General features: G+C 37.1%; 1 protein-coding gene across 5 annotated transcripts in view; it reads left to right on the forward strand.

Annotated features, from left to right (window-relative positions):
- The window catches only part of LOC121314365 (catenin delta-2-like), a 300,617-nt gene that overhangs the window by 100,486 nt on the left and 176,059 nt on the right, over positions 1-24,072 (forward strand). For 4 of the 5 annotated variants that reach the window (XM_041247536.1, XM_041247532.1, XM_041247533.1 and 1 more), the window contains exon 3: positions 8,650-8,762. In XM_041247536.1, coding sequence (XP_041103470.1) covers positions 8,650-8,762 — 113 coding nt within the window. Of the gene's footprint in view, positions 1-6,076; positions 6,224-8,649; positions 8,763-24,072 lie in introns of those variants that run through there. The other variant, XM_041247534.1, reaches the window with a different exon arrangement.

A 24,072-nucleotide genomic window follows, 5' to 3' on the forward strand; every position in this document is an offset into this window, starting at 1 on the left:
AATGAACTTATAGTGATAGAGCTAAGTCGTCTTGGAAGAATAACACAAGCATTACAGTGATTCCTCTGGGTTGTAAATCCCCTGAGTTAAAGCACATAGTTTCTTTCAGAAGACAGTTATATGTGCTTTTGAATGACCCAAATGGAGAGTTAAATGTAGATTTCAGGTTTTTGTTGCAGGAACCATCTGAAATAGACAGGAGGATGGGAGAAGCTGTGATTGTGAACGGAGCTGGAAAGATACCCGAACTGGGTTTGTCAGGTGGCAGGGTAGTGAGGGGAGAGAACAGATTGAGGGAATCACAGAACAGAATGAGACTGCAGTTTTAGTGTTGGAAAAAGAGACGGAAGCGGGTGAGGTTAAACTCACCAAAGGGAAAAGAAAGGCTGAAAACAGACATAGTATTGTAGCGAAATGCAGCCTCGTTTCTGAGGATATGGTCACTCTGGCTGATGAATCAGAGAGTGAGCTGTCTGTGAGAATGGGCTGCGCTCAAACACACAGCACAGCGGCAAATGGTGGCGATTTTAGCGGACGGGCAGCGATACTATCCTAATTTAGCTCTGATCTATCGGTTAGTCAGCAAACGAGAGGGGGGTATAGTGCTGAAAGCATTCAGGCATTTTTAAGCTCTGTTAAAGGGAAACGAGGGATTCAAGTTATTTAAAATTGTTCTTAAATTCAGTGCAGCAAATTAGATGCAATGCATCTGTATTGGGCATGGAGCATAGAGAAAGAGATCAATTAACAAATTTAATAAGCAAAGTCCGTGCCTCTCTAAACAGTAATGATGTATAAGTCTACACAAACATCTTTTCTTTTGTATGTGTAAGTTTTTACTATTGTTTGTACTTTCCAGTGTATCTGTTTTTTCAACCCTACAATGCAGACTAATATAAGAACTTTAAGAAAAAAGAGTTATAGCCCAGAGTCAGACTGAAGAAGTGGTTTTATTAGCTGGTGATTTTAATTGTACAGTTGGCTACAAGCTGCACAGAAATAGCCCAGAGCCTCACCCCAGGTCAGTTAACGAGCTGGTTGCTGTTTTAACGGCACATAATATGGAGGATGTGTGGAGAGTAATGAGTCCTAATGTTAAGCAGTATACCTGGTCTAAGGCGAGCAATGGGTCACATCCATGCTGTGGCATAGATTAATGTGTGGACATCCCCCTCCATCTCTGTTGTTGGAAATTCAGAGACTATTGCTGAATTTCTTTTGGAACAGTCTGCATTGGATAAAGCAGAGGGTGTTATACTTGCCTGTAGAAGAAGGGGAGCAGGGGCTGATGGACATAAGGAGCAGAATAACAGCTTTTAGACGCCAGTCGCTTCAGAGGCTACTGTACTTTACAGAACCGCTACCCTGGAGAACAGTGGCTTTTGCTTTTCTTTGTTTAGTAGGGAAATGTTTCAGAGAATTTGGGCAATTGAGGAGGTGGTGTGTCTGGTGGAAGATAATACATGAATAACGTGTTTGTAATTATAGTAGTGGAGAGAGTTGCATATGAACATTTGTGTTTTTCTTTTTTCTGTAATGTTTTTTTTTTCATATTAAATTGATTGATTGAAATAAAGAATTTTTCAAAAAACAATATCTATCTGTCTGTCTATAGTCCTCCATTATAACTACATTGCCTATCAGCTTCCCTATGTAATTAGTGTACAAAACAGACTTTTTTTAAACTAACTTTGCCATTATGTTACCGATTTTATTATCCCCTAATGGCCTGCAAAGATACCAGATATTATTTTGGCTAAATCTAGTCCGGTTCGTGGATACAGCTGGCGGATTTTTCAGACATTTGATTATGTTTTACTCCAGTGATGTGTTCTTTTTTGTGTATTATTATTACACCATGACTGAGAGAATTAATTTTTCTTATTATACTTTATTCTTTAGTTTCAGTTTTGATTAGCTTGTACAGTACAGTATGGGGCTGCATTGTTCTTTAATACTTGAAATGTATTGATTTCAGCATATGAACTCCATGAACATCTATGTAGTGCTACCAAGAACAGCAACCTCACCAAACATGGCTGTTTAGAAATTTTGTTTAAAAAAAAAAAAAAAACTAGCCCAAATTATAAATGTTATCCCCCCAAATGCATGTAACAATTTATATGGCATGACTATTCGTTTCTCAAAATGTTAGGCAGTGTTAATCTCGGGGAGAACAAATTGTATAACAGTGCACAGCAGTGTAATAATAAAAATATTTGTTTTTTTATGGTTTATTTTAAGAATTATTTTGGGAGGGGGGGGCTTTTTGAAATGCTCAAATTATTTGTTTTGACAATTTTGATCACTTTACATTTTTAAATGAAACTGTTGTTAGTTAAGACTTGTCCTCACCAAGCGTTCAATAGCACCTAGTTGATGGTGAGAGGCAAGCAGTATATATAAAGTAATTAAGTTAGTTTCCTATTGGTAAATAAAATACAGATTGCTGAGATGGCAGGTTTTAGAAGTTAGTATGTACCTATGTCTTCAACAAAGTGCTTAGTCATCAGTGTTTAATTAATTAGTATTCTATAAAATAGCCTGACAGTTAAAGGCTACATAAGGACCTTTTCATTTTATTGTGTGTATATTGTTTTATTATTTGTTTTTTGATTTTTTTGCAATACATGTGAAGCCATCTTGAGGCAGGGAATGCAATTTAAAAGTTTAAAAAAGTGGTCAAAATGTAAATAAATTAATAAATAAATAAAACACACTCTCACACACTCACACACTCACACACACACACACACACACACACACACACACACTTTACATTAACAGTTGTAGCAACACATGGGAACATATAACACAATAAAATACAAAGGTCCTTATGTACCCTTTGAGACAAAATACTTTTGCTTAACTGCTTTGGAGCAAACAAGGTATATTGTTCCAGCAAAGTGTATATTGGTCCATTGAGAGTAACGGTAGTTCCTCGCGCAGAGTTATCAGCGAAACTGCCATAGACTCTCTATACAGCAAGGATAGTTTATGTGTTTTCAGGATATTGGTGCAGCAAAAGCAAATCAGCCAAAAGCAGCATTTCACTTTTAATTTGTAATTCCCAACACTCTTAGGTGAAATGTAGAAAAAAGTCATTACCTGTCATACAGTAAGAGAAATAAGTCACCAAAGTAAGGTAGAAATGTCCTTCTTCTCATTTCACAGATTTTTGCAGACCCCAGAGTCACCTCATCATTCTGAGATTTGATCTTGATCTCTGAAAAGTGTTGGTTTCCTGTCGGTGTAACGCTCATTGTGGTCCCTATTGGTGCAAGGAAGTACAGTTTCCTCTCGTTACTGGTTGATGAGAGTAATGTTATTTGTATATAATATATTGTAATGACCCGGACCCTTTGTTGCATGACTTGTTGTCTGCTCAGTTTGTCTCATCTGTCCTTTATGTACCCCTTTATTTTAAGGGGTACATGTATTTAGCATGGGAAGGGGGAGTGATTGAATGAGTTGGGAGAATGTGTGTTGCTGTTTTCGGGTTGTTGCAGAGCATGGAAGTGACTGGTTGATGAGCCGGACAGCGACAGGAAAAGATGGGAGGTTATATAATAAGGGGGTGCATGAGCCTGGGGACTGGAGACAGTCCAACGCTGAACTGTCCAACAGTCCAACACTGAATGAGAAACTGTGGATGCGACTGAGCAAGCTTGTGAGTTGTAACCGGAGAGAATATGCAGTGAAACTGTCAAGACTAGGGTTATTATTTTGGTACTGTGAATTCCGGCTCCTGACAGGAATTCTGTGTAGTTTTTCAAATGAAACAAGCATTTTGAGAATTCAACACCGACTCCCTGTGTACTACCTCCTAAACATTAACACATTAAAATATACTACATGAACGGATCAATTGTTTCTACTAACTTGGCTTTTTTCAGGCACAATAAAAGCGGATCGAACTTGTATCAAAAACACAAGCCAAGTTAGTAGAAACAATTGGGGCAACCTTGACCCCCACCTCTTTTACAGTTCTGCTTATTTGTTTTGTGCGGGGCAGGGTTCCCCCAATGGTTTCTTGAAACGTGGCTTGTGTTTTTTATATCTCCGCTTTAAATGGCTGGTCACTTTTGATAAGTTGGCATTTTTTTCACATGTCCAATGTGTTTTTGTTTCAGATTATAGTCACATCAGTCAACTATTCATCAGTACCATTTATTTGTATTTTACATTTCACATGAAAAAAGGATGGCTGCTAGTATTTTTGAGAGCAGAAATCAGAATAGAGAAAGGACAGATGACTTGTACATTAGGAAGGAAACTCAGTTCCATTTTAACACCAGAGCTACTGTATTTATCTGGGATATAAAACACATGTTAATATTGTCAAGATAATAGATTAAAAAGTTCCTGCTGTTTACTGGTACCTGGTGATTTAATGATGTCTAGTTTAATCTTTAATCTAAACTGTGCCAGATCTTAATACTGCTTTTTTAAAATAAACCAGATTTTCAGTGGAAACTTACATTGTTTCTAATTATGCTGAATTGTTTAAAGCAACAGAAGAGTTGTACTAAAATCAAATGCATTCTAAAAAAATGTCTAAATATGGTATTTTAGGTATTAGAAATCTTATCTTTTTTTTATAAAAAGAGCTATTTTCATAGGAGATCATGATTCATATTCACCAAACGTTTAAAAGCAAAAGCTTCAAATGTCATTTTCACAGGTTTTTTTTTCCCCCCTCCCTTTGTGATATTTGATATTGTTATGAGTTAGTTCCGAGTATTGTTGCTAAAATATGATATGTATTACTAAACCGATTAGCAACTTATCGAAGTTGCCAGAACTTGTAACTTGCCTTGCACTTCCCCATTCAGGCCGTTCCATCACTTGACCCCTCAGTGATTATTCTCTATGAATTACATTTTATTTTTTAAAAGTGGAGCAACAGAAATAAGTTGTACCAGAAGCTTTGTTATAGAGCTAGTATTTTTTAAAACAGTTCAAAACGCTGTCCTGGCTCATATGAATAAACAATGGCACTCAGAACTACTCATAAAATTCCATAAAATTGCTCTTAAAGTTTTGTGAGTATGACTCCATATTTAGAAAAATATGTGACTAACAAGAATTTACAAATATATGAAGCTCATATTGGTTTTCAGTGTGGGACAATTACTAGATAAAATATAAACATTGACAATGTCTGCATTTCAACCATAAGATCATACTTAAACCATACCCAGTAACATATACACTTAGCCTATCTTAGATCACCTTCATCACTTCCCATCACTATAGGTAAATAAACTTGTGGCGTCTGAGGATTGAGCCTGATTGTCACTGTGCTATGCAGATCATTTGGTATGCATGAAAGACAAGTGAATAACCTTTCATCAGTCCAGATTCATTACTGATGGCTTGAAAGCAGAATGTCAATATACTTTTCAGTTTTAATTTATTGTTCCTAGCTAAAGATCTAAAATGTGGCTTTCATCGTCCGTTCATGCTCTAATAGAAGCCGTAGCTCTTTGTATCAAGTAAGCTCCTCTGGGTTCTCAAACTGCTATTTCACATGAAGACAATAACAAAAGGGGGTGGGGGTTAAGGCCACGGCTAGATGCAAAGCAACAGTTATATTCAGGCTCTCGTTTTTCATATTGCATTTTACTCTTAACAGCTTGTCTATAAGATAACATTAGGTATTTGCATTGATTGAATTTTCCTAGTTTGTTTTGTCTATTTGTCACATTGTAAGGAGAGTCAGTCAGTTTAAACTTAGCATAGAAGAAAAAAAATCATGCAACAGTCTAGTGTACATTTCCAGGAAGAAACGTATGGGGTTTGGCAGCAGCACTTGCAATTCTATACTGCATTCACAGCTCTAGTTTTTCATTTAGGCACCTCAAAACACCCCTTTTTTTGGAAAGTGCAGATGGCGTTAGGAATATGAGAAGAAAATTGAGGAGCAGACAGAAGAGTGATTGAGGAGCTGCAGGATTTGGCAGGCAGGCTGGTGGGAGGATCCTTTTGTGATGAAATGTTGCATAAATAATGCCAAAGGGGGTCTAAATTCACCGTTGCCATGGAGACCTTTGTGCCTGGCTGAACTCTTATTCTTTGCTGCTTGAAGGCAGTCACTACTGGGCTTGCAGTTCCTCAAATGAGTACAAGAATTCTTTTAATAGGAAGTTTTAAATGCAGAGATGGCAGAAACTGGACTATTTTATATGTGTACCTTATCTGGAGTGTGGTACATGTTCAGGTAAATGTTCCATTTTATATGTACTTACGGATGGAACATGTGTTTTCATTTGTTAGTGGGTAATGCTTTGTGAAGCAAAGAAAAGGCGGCAGGCTTCCTGCTTTACTTTGTATATCTTTTGTTGCCTGGAGCCGTTTTCTTTTGCTAAGTACTTGATGGCACTGGCATGACTTGTTATAAATACTGACAAGCAATTCAGTTATCCTGTGATCATCATTAGTTTACTTTCTTTCTTAAAATGTCTAACATGTTGACAGGAATATTGATTTATTTTTTAATGCAAACTTTCTTTGATATATTGTTCTGATATGTTTTTTTTTTTTAAACACATGCTTTTTCACCTTTTGCTGTTTACTTCTGCTACTGTGAAAGTATACTGTCTAGGATTAAAATATAAAAAAAGCATGTTAACTGTTCTCTTGGAATTGTTTGTTCTTTCACTAGAAAGAAGAAAGGGGTGTTGGTACAGGGCCTCATTTAAGGCCTTTTAAGCATTTATTTGAATTCAAATTAATATGTAGTTGCATTTACTTATAGAGGTTTGGCATTAATACTTTAAACAGTCATAGAGATCTTGCATCTCTAATTTTAAAGAGATTATGAAAAGGAAGCATCTTCTCCTAAGAACTAAGTTTTGAGTGTGGGAACATGGAGAAAGGGTTTGATTGGGGGCCCAGTGGTTGTACTTATCATTCAGTCCTTGAACTCAATTGGCCTGCGGTGCAGTCCACATGGGCAAAGATTCAGACTTTTATTGATTTTGATTTGCCTTAATTAAACCAAAAATCCTATAAACCACTGCAAAACAGTGCTAGATTTGTTTTAAAGTTCCTCAGCGTTGGTATCTGAAAGTATATTATTGATGATGATTAACAGACCTTAGCTTCAGTTGAAAGGGCATAATATGATATCACAAAGAAATACCCTGTTCAGAATGCTTTTTCATTTCTTAAAAATTAGGGATTTTACATTACATTAGTAAAGTGGTAGTGACTACTGTGGATTATTTAGAGATAGAGTAATATTCTCTCAATAGAATTTAATCCATATAACTAGCCTAATTGCACTTAATTACAAGCTTATAATTGGATTTGAGTGTTAACGTTTTATTAGTTACACCTGGTGCTGGTGTACTGGTAAATAAATGCTTTTTACGAGCGAAATGTGGTTACGGCTGATTGATTTCAAGCTAAGGTTTTGTCTATAAACATTTACAAAAGCTGATAATGCAGAGATTCATCACAGCTAATAGGACTCACAGTTTCAGCTGCTTTTTCCAAAAGGCTGACTTTGAATAACCGTAAAAAGGGGCACCTGCGCCTAGCTTGGGACTCTTGGGACAATTTAAATGCATCTGTGAATAACATGAGCTGCTCAGGTGACTGCTGTAAAGGCTGGGCCTCTCACCAAATTAACATGTTATCTGATATAGCTTAAGATTTTAATTACTCACAAAAATATCCATTGTGTGAATGCAAAATTCATTAACAAATTTGAATTGTGACAAAAAAAATTGAATTCTGCTCTTTGTAAAGACATATTCCTTGCTATATATATATATGGTAGTAATTCCTCCCCTCTTCCAAACTGTTTTCATAATCACGTTAGTGCTGCCTGGGAGCATATACCGTTTGCTCCTTTTCATTGGTGAGCCATAACTCCCAGTACATTGCCAAATTAAAATCAAAAGTCTATTGGTGACTCAGTTCTGCAAGGAATATGTACAGTATACAAATATAATATTAAGCATGAATCAAAATAGTATTTCATAGAACATATAATTGGTGTTATCAACTGACTGACACACTAAAAAATACATATTTTTTAAATCATAACCAATCCAAATCCTAATAAAGGTGGATGCAGCCACTGTATGTGGATGGGTTTGTTAATTACAGTATGACTTATTGATTCAATGTCCTTCAGGCTTCTTGAGTTTTTATCAAAGCAGTGCTGAGTGGACAGCTGCAGAAAATTAGAGCAAACTGTAGCAAGCTGGTGTTTCTTGATATGCTGGCACGGTTCCTTTTCCCCCAGGAGTGTTTTTTGGTCAGTCCCATTTCCCCATTACCCTTTGGCTCCGAGTGGGGATGCTCAGGATGTTCCTGGTGATTTTTAAGAGGAACCATCTATTTCTATTATCTAGTTGGTATTTAAATTTTGATTCAGTCAGATTTTTTTTTTTTTATCATAAAACTCTTAACTCCTCAGCTCAAACTTCAGTTTGTCTATCTGAGCTGGTCTACTGTGAATGATTATAATATACCATACAGCTGTTGTACCAATGGTGCTGAATGATGCAAAAGTGTGTATCATACCATATTGCATATTATATAGATTGAGTGTCTGATTTCTGTTGTCAGCTGACAGTTCCACTTACTTATCCACTTACCTTTTCAAACTGAGCCTATGCTTTTTTCTTTCAGGAGCTGCAATTTGAGAGACTGACTCGAGAATTAGAGGCCGAACGACAGATTGTTGCCAGCCAATTGGAGCGATGCAAGCTTGGATCTGAGACTGGCAGCATGAGCAGCATTAGGTGTGTTGTGCTAATTTATCACTCTCTGCATACTTCAGAAGAATGCTAATTTAATAAAACAGTTTATTTATTTCACTTCTTGTTTATTGTTGCCCATTGGCAGGGTCTGCTTTATTGATAAAATGCACAATAGAAAAACGAATAGCCAAAATTTGAAAAAATATGTATTTTACTCCAAATTGGGATGGCTATGTCAGTTATGCTGCCTTTTTATCAACTTCATTTTAAGTAACCAAAATATTTTTTCAAGTTGTCAAAACAATTAGGAGCTCTCTACAGTTTCAAAATTCAGTGTTTCTAAAAGCATTTTACTAAAACTGTTTCTGGGCATACTTTGTGCTTTATGTTGTATGTGGTGTGTTGTTGTTGGTGTGTATATGGTGTTGTTGATGCACAGGGTATATATTGGGCAATGCAGCATGAGTGATTTAAAATGTATATTTGTATTTAGGCATGGGGATTGCACAAATTAGTTCACGTGCCAGGATTCAACTGAATGATTAATTAGCAATTGAGTCCTGGCACAGCTGTGTATATATAGAGGCACGAATATGCCACTAAGTGACAAGCACCCGCTCTGTGTGCGGTGCCTAGGGGTCCAACATGCCACGGAGGCCATGGGCCAGGGTACGTCACAGTAGGCTCAGAAGGGCCATGGGAATAGACGTTCATTCTCCCATGTCAGAGCACTCAGCAGCCCTCCGGGGCCCCATCCCCGCTCCTCCAGCTCTCACAGAGCCCCTCGCAGGAGATTCCCTGCACTCAGGATCCTGTACTAAAACCTCGCAGTCGCTTTCACTCCCCCCAGACAAGAATGGTGAAGCTTTTAAGGCATAGCGAGAGATTATTTATCTCAAGGAACAGATGGCTCAGGTCCTTGAGCTACTGGCGAGGCAGCAAGCTCCTCCCTGGGCGACACCAGTAGAGTCCCACCGGTCTGTGTTTCGGACGCAGGCAGTGGCTCCCACAGCGCCTGCTTACCCCCTCCTGGGAGAGTAGCTATGCACTGTACTAGAGGGTTGGCTACATCTTGGGCCCTCTTCTCAGGGGCCTCACTGTCCGATATATGTGTGGCGGCTAGCTGGGCTACACCGCATACATTCTCCAGGTTCTACCACTTAAATGTGGTAGATCCTTCCTTGTCTTCAATAGGCATGAGGGTCCTTGAGGCTGCACGCTTGCACCTTGGGTCATACGGTTCTGATGCATTTCTTGTATGCTGACGTTCCTTCTCCCTTGTGATGGCTCTGGTATACATTTCCGATGGCTCTGGTATACATTTCCCATACGTAATGTTGTTGGTGGTTGTCATCGAATTGAAAGAGAGCGTTAGGTTACTTACCGTAACCATGGTTCCCTGAAAGAGCAGACAACCACCAACCACAAGATTGCATCGGTTGCCCTCATGGGTTCGATGTAAAAAGAGAAATGGCTTCCTCAGCATAACGGTTTTAATCCCTTGGAAGCTGGAACCAAGGGCGTCATCCCAGGAAGGGACCTATCGGCAGCTCTGGTATAGAAAGCTCAGAAAATACCTACCAATAGGCAGGCATATCCCTTACGTAATGTTGTTGGTGGTTGTCTTCTCTTTCAGGGAACCAGGGTTACAGTTAATAACCTAATGTTATAAATTCAATACATTTCGTATTTATTGTTTGTTAATTTGTGACTAAAGTCACTCTGATGCTAAGGTAAAAATATTTTTTTTTCTGTTATTATAATTATTTTGTATGACCGTAATGAATATAGGTCTATATAAAAAAAAGAGTTATTAGCGGGGTTCCAAAAAAACAAAGAGTTGCACGTCTCCACATGTTGCTACAACTGTTTAAATAACGTACCTGTAATTTTTCTTTTCATTGTTAACATCCTGACAACTTTTTAGACTTCTAACTTTAAAACCTGTTTCAAAGCTTATTCCAAAATGTCTGCTCTGGTGACTGGGGTTTGAGATCTGTCTCCTAAATCACTGCAGAAAGAGTAATTAAAAAAAAAAAAAAAAAAAACTTAACAAGTGCTCTGGCTTTTCTGTTCCATACCGCATCATGGATCGTTATTGCTGTATTACCTGTTTGACAATGTGGGCAATAATCCTTACACTACCAGTGCACTAGAGAGGACATTGTCAGGAGACTAACAATGAAAAGAATAATTACCGGTACGTTATTTAAACAGTTGTAACAGCACGTGGGGACGTGTAACACTATATTGTTCGGAACCCAGCTACTTATTCTTTAAATACCTGTGGTATATAACCTTACCTTATAGGTATGGTGGGGCTAACTTTAGTAAAAGCACACCAACAATAAAACATCAAAACATAGAATAAATGCCCTTAGTGATTTTGCTTATGTACGTTTATGTGCTTGTAATAAGTATAAGCAACTCATTATTTTGCTCCTATTCTTCAGAATGATGAAATAATAAGGGTTATTTTGGATCAATTCAAGTACTTAAATATGTAAATGAAAAAATATAGATACACCCACCCCTCATCATATGGCCCCTCGCTATACTGCGGATTCAGATATATCGCAGTCCTGGAGTTTACTACAGTGTAACTGCGCATGCCTTAGCTGCACTATACATAGTCAACTTCACTTAGCTCCCATCACAAACTAAAATATACAGACTAATTAAAAACGAAAGTATTAATATCATACTATTATCATATAATCATACATTGCACAATAATACAAAGCCAATTAAATATCTACAGTACTTGCTGAAGGGGTTTTTTAAGCAACGTACTAGCAAAAGTTACAGGACAGTGACACCTACTCCCTAGCAAGAAGCGTCCTGTGTTGTGAATGGATTCTTTCAATGCAGTGGTTTGGGCATTTGAGAAGGGAGAGGAAGATTCATGGAATTAATTGGAGACTTAAGTTGATGAGAAGCATTTACCCCCCAGTGGCAAAGTGGTTTGTAGTGCTCTGGTGTATAGGTGATTTGAGATGCTCCAACAAAGGACAAACACAAAGTTTACCAGTCAGGTTTCTTTTAATGCCCTTTAAACCGGGTTTCAAATAATGAAGCTGGCTCTACCCAGCAATGGGTATTGCCAGCAAAAACTGGACTCAAAATAATAAAGCTGGTTCTACCCAGCAATGGGTATTACCAGCTACAAAACAAAGGGGTTGTAGTCCCGAAATAATAACCACAGAAAACACGTCTCCAAACTGGGTGCTCTGGTGCAGGTGCGGTGCTCTGAGTGCTGGTGCTCGTGCGCGTTCAGGTCCGGGCTTCTCGCTGCAGCTCCAGCTTCGTATCAGCCGTCTGGCAAAACAAACACAACAGTTCTCAATGAACCCACACTTCATTCAAGGTTCTGTCCTTGTCTCCTCCCATTAACCACAACAAAGGAGACGATTACGGCGTCACGTCCCCCTAAAGTACCCTAAGCCCCGCCCCCTCCGATAGCTAGTTCAATCACGTCTCCTCCAATTCATGACTGAAACTTCGCTCACCATACTAGGGCGATGACTCCAGGTACCGTAACGCCGCCCTCTTCCTGAATGGCCGGCTCCCGACTGTCCCTGGGATGAACTGCCCAACCATTCAGTAGGAAGCCCGCAGCTCCTGTTGTACAGTGCCCTCACCGGTCGAGAGGGAGATTGTTGATTCAGATTCATTCGCTCTCCGTCACACCCCCACAGTACGAATTAAAACGGTGTGCTGCTTTTTATACGAAAAATGAGAAAAAGCGTGTTGCGTAGAGGATTTATATTGGACCCTGACGCCCTTGATAAAACGAGGGAGTGGTTGTACAGTATTTGTTATTAGCCTATTTGTTTTTCTTTGGGTCTCTTGCTGTATTGTGGCCCTCGTTATATAGCGGATTTGTATAGGACCCACGAAACCCATGATATATAGAGTGGGTGGTGTAGTTAAAATATGTGTGCCTGTATTAAATTAGCAAATTCCAGCTTGTTAGATTTACAAAAAGTGTACACAAACTAACCAATTGGGGATTGTTTGAAGAACATGTAAAGATTATCCATTATTATCAAAATCCAAAATGAACACTGCCAAAGCTACTGCTAAAAACATGGAATCGTGCCAACAAGAGATACATTTTTTCAAAAGAATGTAAAAAGATTTAGAAATTAAAATTTTGACTTGAAAATGTTTTATGTTCACAGAATATTTGGCCTCAGGCTGCAACATAGTGTGGAAGTAAAGAGACATGAATATTCCATATTAAAAAATTACTGTATACAATAAATCTAGCCAAAAATCTATAATTACATTTGCTGGGCAAATCTGGAATGGGTTCATATAGACTTCTGTATTAATTCGTACTAGGTAAGAGTACAGTGCTGGAAACCCCTGGAGGTGTAGTTTGTTTTATTTGAAAGATTTGTTTTTGGGCTGAGAAATTAAATTGCTATACCACATTAATATAATACTGACTGTTTCGAATAAGTGACAAAAATCTAATTATGTTCTAATCAATGTATCATTTTGTATTGAACTTCAATTGAATTTACATTATGTACAAATCTATTCATGAGGCGTTTTACATTTATTTATGATATACCCATAATCAACATGAATTCATTATAAACAGGTACTTTCTTAGGGTTGTGAGTAACATTATATATCTTAGACATGTTGCATTTCTCTGCTCTGATGCGTTATGAGCACCGACAATTTACTCAAAGCCTCCACTGGTGTTTTCTATTATTATAACAACCTTGACTTGCATAAAGAAGGAAAAACATTGAGTATAATAGCTCGCATCAATTGATTTTCAAGATGTGATATCTGAAGCATAATCAACAAGTGCAGAGAACCATCATCTGTAATTGACAAACCCAGGACTGGAAGACCCAAAAGCTGTCTAACAAGGATGAGCAATACTTCAAGATAATAGCCTTAAGGAATAGAAAGAAGACAAGCATTGACAACAGAACTGGCAGAAAGCACAGGTGTCGTTGTCCATCCATCAACAGTCCAAAGCACCTTTGACCATTGTTCCATAGTCCAGTTTCTGTGTTCTTGTGCATATGTTAGCCTTTTAGTATTGTTCCCCTTTCTTAAAAGAGGTATTCTTACTGCAACACATATTTAAGTCCTGATTTCAAGAGTGACCTTCGTACTGTTGATTTGATGGACAATGCCCTTGTTGGACAACTTTTTGGGTCTTCCAGTCCTGGGATTGTCAATTATAGATGATGGTTCTTTGTAATTTTTCTTCGGATACCACACCTTGAAAAGCGAGTGATGCAAGCTATTTCACAATGTTTTTTCTTTCCTTATGCAATTTTAATGAAATGTTTTATGACAGATTCATGTGAACACTCAATGGATAAGTATGTTAAATTAACTGGCTGAGAAATGTGTATCATTAACAGCAAGAAAACAAAAAATGTGTTATATAAAAAGGTTGGAAGATTAAGACAATATTTTGTTAAAGAAAAAGGAAACTTATGTTCTAACAAAGCAGCATTGCTTCTGTAGGTCCTGGCCTTAATCTCTGGACTCAAATACCCTGGGCAAATCATCTTTCTTCTGGTTCCTATACATCAGAGCCTATACAGTAGTTAATCATATTTAGACACTCAGCATTTGACACGTATGGTTAAATGCTTCTCATCCACTGTACTTTTTGTATTCCAATAGGGTACAAACTCTGTTCTTGTGTTCTGCGCTTTCAACCACTGTACATTTACAAAACAAGTTGTGAAACTCAGTCCCATGTTTTACATCAGTGTTAGTCCAAGCTGTCTCTCTGGTTTATTAAATGGTAAATCATTACAAAACCCAGTAAAAAGAGCCGCTCCAAAACCTCTGATTCTAAGTCTTTACCTTTGGCAGAAGTAAAGTCCTCAAAAGATTAAACAGACCTTAAACAATTTTTTCAGTCAGTCTCTTTTGGCACCTAAATCACAGACAGTGATCCTGAAAGCACCTCTCTCATTGCTTCAGTATATCTGGCCTCTCTGATTATCTGACTGCTCAAATCCAGAGGCTGTCCGCTGATGCTGCTAGGAGATCAAAAGAAGGCATGTTATCCCTTGTCACTTGCAGGTTCCAGAGCACAGTGACTTGAAGCTCAGCAAGCATATTTTGAGGCTTCACCGTCACTGGACCAGTTTGAGGCCATGATGCTGCTTCCGCTATGGGGAACTTACCAGTTCACTGAGAGTTATGTTCAGAGGTCTTCCCTGTCTTCAGCAAAGTGATACTTATAAACGTGTTACACAGTTGACCTTCTAAACCAACTCTCACAGCATACTTTGAAAAATACGATATGGCAATAATACTAGTTTATTACCCTGCGAATGCATAAGCAGACCATAGCATTGCCAGTAATAGCATCACAATGGATTTGAAATACATAATCTGTAAGGTAGACATTTGGAAATGATATGGAACCATGGTACAGCAATGGATTACTGGTGTTTCGTAGTCCATACCTTAGCGATTCCATTAGCGTGTAAAAAATATGAAAATCGTACAACAATAGTACCAGTCCACTAATGGCTCCATTGCAAATACATTATAGTAAAGATATAGAGATAGGGAGAGAAGGCACATGTCTTTATTGTTTTGACAGTTGTCAATCATGATGATTAAGTACTGTCATTGCTACGGCAGTAGGAGCCACCCACTGTCAGGAGCAGCTGTCAATACTCTAAATATGGAGGAACAGCACAAATCAGTAACTATTATTTATAGTGCAGGTACCTAATAATCTAGTCGTTAAAAAACCCAGTGATATGTGCAGATATTTTATTTTCAACATTCAACTATTAACTGAATATGAATAATGTGGACTTGTGAGGGAAACGGGAAGGGGTATTTTCTTGGTAATTTAGTTTATTGTTGAAAGACCACACATAATACATATGGGTCAGAATATATTACCACAATAATATGTCTCGTAGCTAAAAACTAACGTTAGACGTATTTTTGTCTGAAATACTTTGACTCACATTATTTTATATATTCTGTGTTTCTTCTTTCTTAAGCTGTTTTTTGTTTTGCTGAGACTTTAGACTGTGTAAACTGCAACTCGTTGTCATCCCCACAAAGTGGTACGTAATTCAGTATATTAACATTGTTCAGCAGGTTTCATTCGACTATGAAGCAAAATACGTAAAATTCTATATGGTGATGCAAACCTTTGGCCATATATATAAGACAATGGTGTCTTACAATGACATGTAGTAATTTCAGCAAAACCCAAAACAAATTATTTGAGTGGCTGTCCATTTAAAACTATTATCTAGGCTCAAACATTTATGATTGCGGCAGTAATTTCAGTACTGACAATAACGGAGCATTGCACAAAACACTATTTCTCCCTGGCATTATTGCCTTGTTAAACAAGTATTTCAAACTGTGTGCCCCAGCGGGCAACTAAACTGCTCAGACCTCCTTTTGCAGGTGGTCACTGTTGTGTACAGTCTAAAGCCAGAAGACTGGCCAGCAGAGACTGAAGATCCAGACTAATTTATTGACAGCAGAGTTGCTATGCAAAACCTGCAGTGCTCTTTTGAAACATCTGTTTGCACCGTAAACGCAGGAGCTGAGTAAGATGGAAACTGAGCTACACCCCTGATGCTCAAGGCCTGCCTATTAACTGATAGCTGTGGAGCTCTGCGAGAGATTAATAAGGGAAATCTGTTAGAGGAGAGCTGTTGCCAACTTTGCAAATAAATAACCTAGCAAATATTTCACATTTTCTTGATGGTGTTAAATCAGCATTTACGATGTCTAATATATGTATGGCAGCTTATCAATGTAAAATAATACATTAGTAATACAGCTTTAAATAAAATTTAAAAAAAAAAACCTGAACTAAGAATTGGCTTGCTTGCTACATTTCATTATCTATAAGTTACAGTAATATAGTGCTCCCTCATTACAAGACAAGCTTTAAAAATGCTTAAAACATTTTGACATTTTCTCCATAATTTAATTTCACTTAAACTTATTCTTATGGTTCCCATCTATAGCCTTATAATGAGGCAGCATTGTATTCATATTAATTTTGTAAAAAAAGTTACATACTTAATGTATAGAACATCTTATTTGCTCCATTCTCCCATGTTTTTGAAAATGTTCCCCCATTCTCAGGCAATTCGCATGGATCCCCCTTTCCGTTATGTCAAATCCACAGGCAGGGGTCCAAAAATGAACAGGCTTGATAAGCATTCAAATATGTTTTTCTAGAAAGGAAAAAAGGATATATTGCCACAGGCCAGAATTTGTCTAGACTGTAAAGTGACTATTGACCCACCATCAGACAAATAAAGGTTTTAGTAATGACTTTGGCATTTTTAAACACACAAAGAACAAAATGGCATGTGCAGTATTTTATTAAATCACAGCGGGACTAACTATTTGACTGGAAAGAGTTTGACATTTAAAGAATGTTTAACTACCCGAAACTGGAAATGGTACAATACAAATCAAGAGACACCGACTGCAAAAAGCATTTTTAAAATAATAAAAAAAGATAAATCCCAGCACACTTTTTGTTTTAACAGGCAAAACATAAACACATGTCTGCAGGTGTTTTTTTTTTTTTTTTTTTTTTAGTACAGTTGGGACTGTATGAATATTGAATAAGTATTTATTTACTTTGGTTTCTTTGACTCAGTTTCCATGTGTGTGTATTTTTTTTTTTCACTGGAGACATTTAGGTTGGGACAAATAGAGATTTAGCTGGCACCTTCCAGTGTTGCTATGCAAAGCCTTTCATTTCCCCAGTAATGGACTCTTTTTTTTCTAACAATCATGCAAATTAAGTGAAAGGCAAGGTTGACCCTTTTGTATCCAAGTAAAAGTTATGGTGCTGTTTTTACAGAAACACCCCTGAAAGTGTGGTTTCCATACCTAGAAAAATGCACACGAGAGAACTGGACATTCTTATGAGGCAACCATGTAACGATTAGAAGCACAGAATGCAGTGTTTGAAACTTTTTTGTACTCTTAGTCAAATGCCAAACTTAAGGAATACAAAGCTGTATGTATGCCACTTGAGAAACCCATTTAGGTTGATGGTATGATAAGCATTATGTCACATGTCACAACATCAATATAATGTTTTAAACCAAAAATATATACTTACTTGCAGCCGTTTGAGTCTCTGTCAGCTAACATAGACTTTTGTAGTGCTGGCAGCTAAGGTAAGAACTTGATATCATTGACATTTTTTTCATGAAAATGTCATTTCCACAAAAATGTGGACATGAGCTTCACATCTTGCCCTTAAAACACTTTTAAAACTTAGCAGCTAACTTCTCTCTCAGTATAATTTACAATATTCGCCAGAATAAGTATGAATACAGCAAAAACAGTACAATATTTTATATAGTAAATTGTGGTTTAAGGTGGTCAAAATAAAGAAAATGCCTAATACTTAACAACTTTATTAGACTTATTTTAGTCACAGCTCTCAAAGAATGTACTGCATATCTATAATTTAGTGTTATATTACCCAGTTCCCCACAGCTAATTCTGTGTTTAATAGTTTTGTCAGTACTTAATCTCATCAAACACAAAATAGTACCTACTTTTATCGATTATCTGTTTCTTTCTTTCATTCTTTATGTTTATTTAATGATATGCATCTGACTTTTTGTATTCAGTGAAACAAGGTGAAACAGAGCCCCTTGTGTTTAAGTACTAGACACTATATTGGTAAAGAATGTTGTTATCATGAGTATACAGTCCCCAGTGGGACCCAACTAGCTGTATTGCTCATCAACCTCTTAAAAACACTGATTCTCTTAGGCAAAGTTTATCTGTCCTGTAAAATTCACAATTCAGCAATGAATTTTAAATGGGATAATCCACTGCCTGTGACCTAAAAAAAAAAAAAAAAAAGGTGCAGGGATTGACAAGGTCAGTCTGATAAGGTTTTGCTGATATATTTGGGTGTCAAATTATACATTCCTTAATGGACTGAAGTAAATTGCTTTTATACAGTCTGCAGACTTCTAAAGGATTTAGGTATTTCCAATTTACAAGTATTGTTATAAGCTAAAGGCATGTCTGAAACTTGATCTATGGATCATTAGACAAGGCAAATGTCAGCACATGTTAATGGTGGTCAGTCCACTTGCAGAATAAGTAATGAGGACGATTTGGCTGTTGACAGCTTTGGGGGCCTGTTTTGCTTCTTCTAAGGGTTCAATTACATTTTTGGGAGCAATATTTAAAGGATGAGGAATTGTGAAGTTTCATTGGTATTTTTGCTTGCTTCTGAGTACTTACGGCAAGGGCGTAACTTTGGTTTCAAAAGCAGAGTTTCTGTAGCTGGGGCATTGTGAACAGGTTGCCTTTGTGGTGACGTTAGGCAAAGAAATGCAGGACACAGAATGATGAGTGAATGCGCTGGTGTGCCAGTTTATTGTAAAATAAATAAAAGGTTTGTAGACCGTTTTTCTTTTGTTGTGTGTGTGATTAATTCTTCTCTATCATCTCCTCTTTAATGAACAAATAATGACATTTATTTCAGGCACAACATCCATTACAGGATAAAATGTATTAACCTTTTGCTGCCCACTATCCAGTATGTTTGACATTGAGAAATGTAATTTGACATTGAGAATGGGAACATGCCATGGATAGTAAAGTGAAGTATCAATAAGTGCTTTAATAGGATTTATTATTATTATTATCATTATTATTATTATTATTATTATTATTATTATTATTATTATTATTAAGGTTGTTCTGTTGGCATTTCTGCAAAAGGAAGCTCAAATATTCTGCCAGAATACAGGCAGTTCCATGAAACCCAATATTCAGTTTCATTTATCAGTGGTATGATTTAAATGAGTCTTGCTCATCAAAGCTTGTCTACTGTTAATCACTTGACACTTAAAATTTGCACCAACAATAGTATATTTGTATTGCTTACATATTTTTAATGCAACATGTCAGACTAAATGAGTATGTAATATATACACAGAGAGTGGGCATGAATCTTAATGTGTATGTGTTAGGATGTTTTTACAAATCTCACTGTATCTTAGATTAATACAGATTAACACAGATAATCAGACATTTTACATATTTTTCAGCTTTACGCCTGTTATCAAACCAGTTTGAAATGCCTAATTCAAAAGTTGTCTCTATGCTGCCACCCAGTATCTTGGGTGTTAGTTAACAGGCTACTGAACCCTGAAGGCGCAATGGCCCAGTCAGCCACTTTACCAGTAGAGCTATCTGAAAATTCCAATTTTTCTTTCCTAACCCCACAATGCCAAGGGCTATGCAGCTGTCCTTGTAGTTCCACAGGGCTTGCATTTCAAAACCCTTGTTAACAAAACACACATATGTATTGAATTATAAAATGACATTTGAGAAATCAACTAATCATTCAAATCAAGTAATGCATTTGCACATAAATGGTTTCTCTGTCGTCTCTGAGATTATATATCCTTGTAGAGGGTTTGTTTCACAAGTTACGCACTTAAGGTTTTCAAACAAACTTATTAAATTGAGCATATGTTTTAATTCTCAGCCACCCCCAGAGACGCACAGAGGCACCAATGGTGATCCACACTAGTGTGCAACGTCAAGCTGATGTTAAAAGAGTAATATTTAAGGCTTTGTTTGATCTACTATACCATTACAGTTGGTAGAGTATCACAGCCGCCCTTCTGTTGCACTGGGTAGCTGTTGTTGTCCACTTGCTTGCTGCACCACAGGAATCAGTTTCTTACCAGGAAGCAATCCCTAAAAATAAAAAAGCAAAGACACCAGAACATGCAAAGGGATAACAGAGATATTGTTGCAGATATTAATAAGTACAGATAAGGACATGACATTTAAAGCATTTATATGCTGTCAATTATTTAAAACTTGCAAACCAATTTCGACCAACAATTGACAGAATTCCCTTGACACATTGGTATGCTCGCTAAATATTACCATTGCAGGTTCAAAGCAAAGATCTTCTTTGACAGACTGGTCTCAGGCAAGTTGATCTTGCAGCGTATGTAGCACGTCAGCTAATGTCCATCCAGGAGTCCGGGATGCTGGCTAGCTTCAAAGTGCTGCCCCAATGCAGCAACCATTGTGGTGTAATTGCCTCCCTGCACCTTCAGTAGATTTGGGAAACAATTTGGGAAGGACATTTTCAGTTAGTTACTCAGCTTTTTCTGTATCACTCTAATGGCCCAGCTGAGCAACTCACACTGAGCATGGTAGGCATTCCATTCCAATCTCCATTGACATCAAGTGGCTTCTGTTATCATCCCCACTCCCTTACTTGCATACTTCCTTGTTCCCCGTTGACATGCACTGTCACCTGTCATTTTGTCACTGTACTGTGAAACTATAAATTACTACAGCATTAAAAAAGATGTATTGTTGTAAACAAGTTCTGTTGTGTTGGTACATAATTGTAGAGAATTCTGAGTGGCGTACTAATGATTCTGTCAGAACGCAGATGTGATAGCTCTCGGCAGAGTCATTCAACACTGAGTCCCACATTTTTAACATTGAATTTTTATTTCTTTAGAATTGCAGCTTCTTTTGGAACTTAAATGTTCTAAATTTAGTTTAACATGTTGAAGGATTAAAAACTGCAGAATAGCTAGCTTGCTGTGATCTTCAGTAGCTGAGTTCTGAGTCATGCTGACAGCAGTCATGGCTATATTAGCTGGTAAGATTTTTTGAGGTGGTAAATAGTGCAAGGCTGAACCCTGATCAAGCAAACCGGATGCACCCTCAGTTTAACCAGCAATTGATAGGCAACTGTGTAAAATGAGAAAAATAACAGGACGCAAGGGCTGACAATGGTATCAGCCTATGTTAATATGCCAGAAAGTACTGATGTCATGAATGCTTTTAACAAAAAAGATTATCAGTTAGCATTGTAGAAAATGTTAATCATTGTCATGGTTGTGTGTATTGTCCCTTCCCATCTATTTCTCTTTCTTCTGTAACTTTCTTCAATAACTTCCGCCATACACAAAACCCAGTAAGTATCTGTTTATCTGGTTAATAGAAAATAAAAAAAGAATATAAACTTTTAAATGACAGACAGATACTGGAATATTACCATGGATTGCATTAGGGGGTCACTGTTTTAAAATGTGAAGATAATACTGTTCAAAGGGGCTCAGGAGCCAGTAGACCGATTGAAACAAAAATATGCAGTAGACGATTGTATAGACACTGGTGTTAATCAGAAAAGAAATACCTGATAAAATACTGTATTACTTAAATTTGGCGCCGCAGCATTTATTTTAAATTAATCAAAATTACTTTGGCACTTTAGAGGGCGGCCTTATATGAGGGAGACCTTTATTAATAATATTACGATTTTCAACGCTGCAATATTTTGATTTATGACATTTTAGAAGTATTACGTTTACTTATTTTCTGTAATATGGTAGCCTACCTGTATGTAAAAGCATGTGTGACTAAACCTACTTTGACTACAGTACATTTATCAGTCACAGTTACCAAGAGCTTATTAAGTGGGAGTTGGAAAGTCACGGGAGTACTGTACCAACTAATTAGGCGTGTGTATTGGTTGTTAAGGGGTGGGACAATGCTGCTGTGGCAGTTAAATCCAAGAGTGTGATGTAATGTTTTTCTGCACCAAAAATTACCTGAGTATCAGTTTGATTTCTGTAAAAACTACAGTATATCCTACAATATATGCTCACTGTAACATGCTCGTTTGTAATTTCTCTGCAAGAGAAACCGAAACTAAGTCTTCTCATAGATAGTAAGCACATTGTTTTTATTTGTACTGGATTGAGTACGAGAATTACAACTGCACTAAAAACAAAACAACAAAACCAGCTATAAGAACTTCAGAAGGACTGTTGTTCTGTACGTAGGACTGCTGTTCTGTATCTTGCGTTTTCTTTCAGAACTGTACTACCATAAAATAAAATGTGCTTGCTATGTGTGTGTGCATTAGTTTGTAATTTACATGCTAGATTGAGGCTCCCATCTCTTCGGGGGCGTTACATGTACATAGTCAGTGTTGCTCGTTTATTTGTTTACTCTGTGTGTGTGTTTTTGTTTTTTTTTTGTTAGGAGGGAGAAACAAAATACCTTAATGTTTCTTTATTGATAGTGGCGTTTATTCGAGGGCGGCCTCTATTATAAAGCTGATATATGACTGCGGTGTCAATACGAGGGCGTCGCCAAATTGAATTAATATGGTAATTAACAAAATGTACGTAATAAACAATATCTCTTTTCAGCTCCCCACTCGTGCACACACACAAACATTCAGTACACCAGTAATAAATCAAATTGTTTATTAACATTGAGTAAATTATGTTAGTTGAATAGAAACACATCAGATACTATAGTAGCGTGTATATAGTAAAAGCTACTTTTTAGTGGTTTGTTGTCCATTTCTCTGGGTAGGTGGGTATTATTAAGGCTAATGTAAAAGGTAAGGATGGGGGATGGGGAGGGGGTACTCTAATGCATCTGACTGTAAGCAATTACCAAGAAGGACAATTGGTCCTCCATTAGTAACATTAGAATTTATGCCTCTTAGTACATCACCAGAAGATACTCTTTGTAGTCATGTGGGATTGACTGCCACATTGGCAACCAATGTCATGAAATTTGAACTTTGAAAAAAATAAAATGAAATAGAAAGGAACTTCTGAAGATAACTATAACTTTAACTGCTCTTCCTATTACATTTTATTATTGCCCATGTAAATATTTTTATAGGTAGTTATTGTATAACTGTGATTGTATATTTCATGCACAGCAGCAACCATTACATTGCTATTGATTTTTCCGATGGTATTCAGATTGGATGTAAAGGTTTAGGAATATCGTAATAACATTTCCAGTACAGTATGATATAGAAGTCTCTTTGTTTCTCATATGCATTGACTCTTTTTAACTCAAATTAAATAATGTTCAATGAAGCAGTTTAGAATGGGGAGATAATTTCTTCCTTTCTTTTTCCAAATAATAAAAAAGATGATTTGGGCATTGTCAGGATGTGAGGGGTACAGGAATGAGTTTTCTTTGTTTTTTTGTTTTTTTTCTCACACTCGTAATGTGCTGTCATAGGTAAACATGAAGCCCAGTTTAGATTATGCCTGCACGTCAATGATGTAAGGCAGGTTCATCTGTAGCACACAATTTGAAACATACAGTGTTTACTGTACCGTGCTTCAGTGATAAAAAAAAATAAACAAAAAATGGTAGCAAAGACCAGTACGGTCGGTGAAAAGGCACTGCCTACAGTGTACACTAATAGTTTAAAACAATGGCAAGGTAAGAATTAACATATTTATTCACAATGTTATTAGAAGTCTCGTCGGATTTGTAATTGTTGACAGGTTAC

Source organism: Polyodon spathula, chromosome 4 (assembly GCF_017654505.1).
Source record: "Polyodon spathula isolate WHYD16114869_AA chromosome 4, ASM1765450v1, whole genome shotgun sequence".
Lineage (NCBI taxonomy): Eukaryota > Metazoa > Chordata > Actinopteri > Acipenseriformes > Polyodontidae > Polyodon > Polyodon spathula.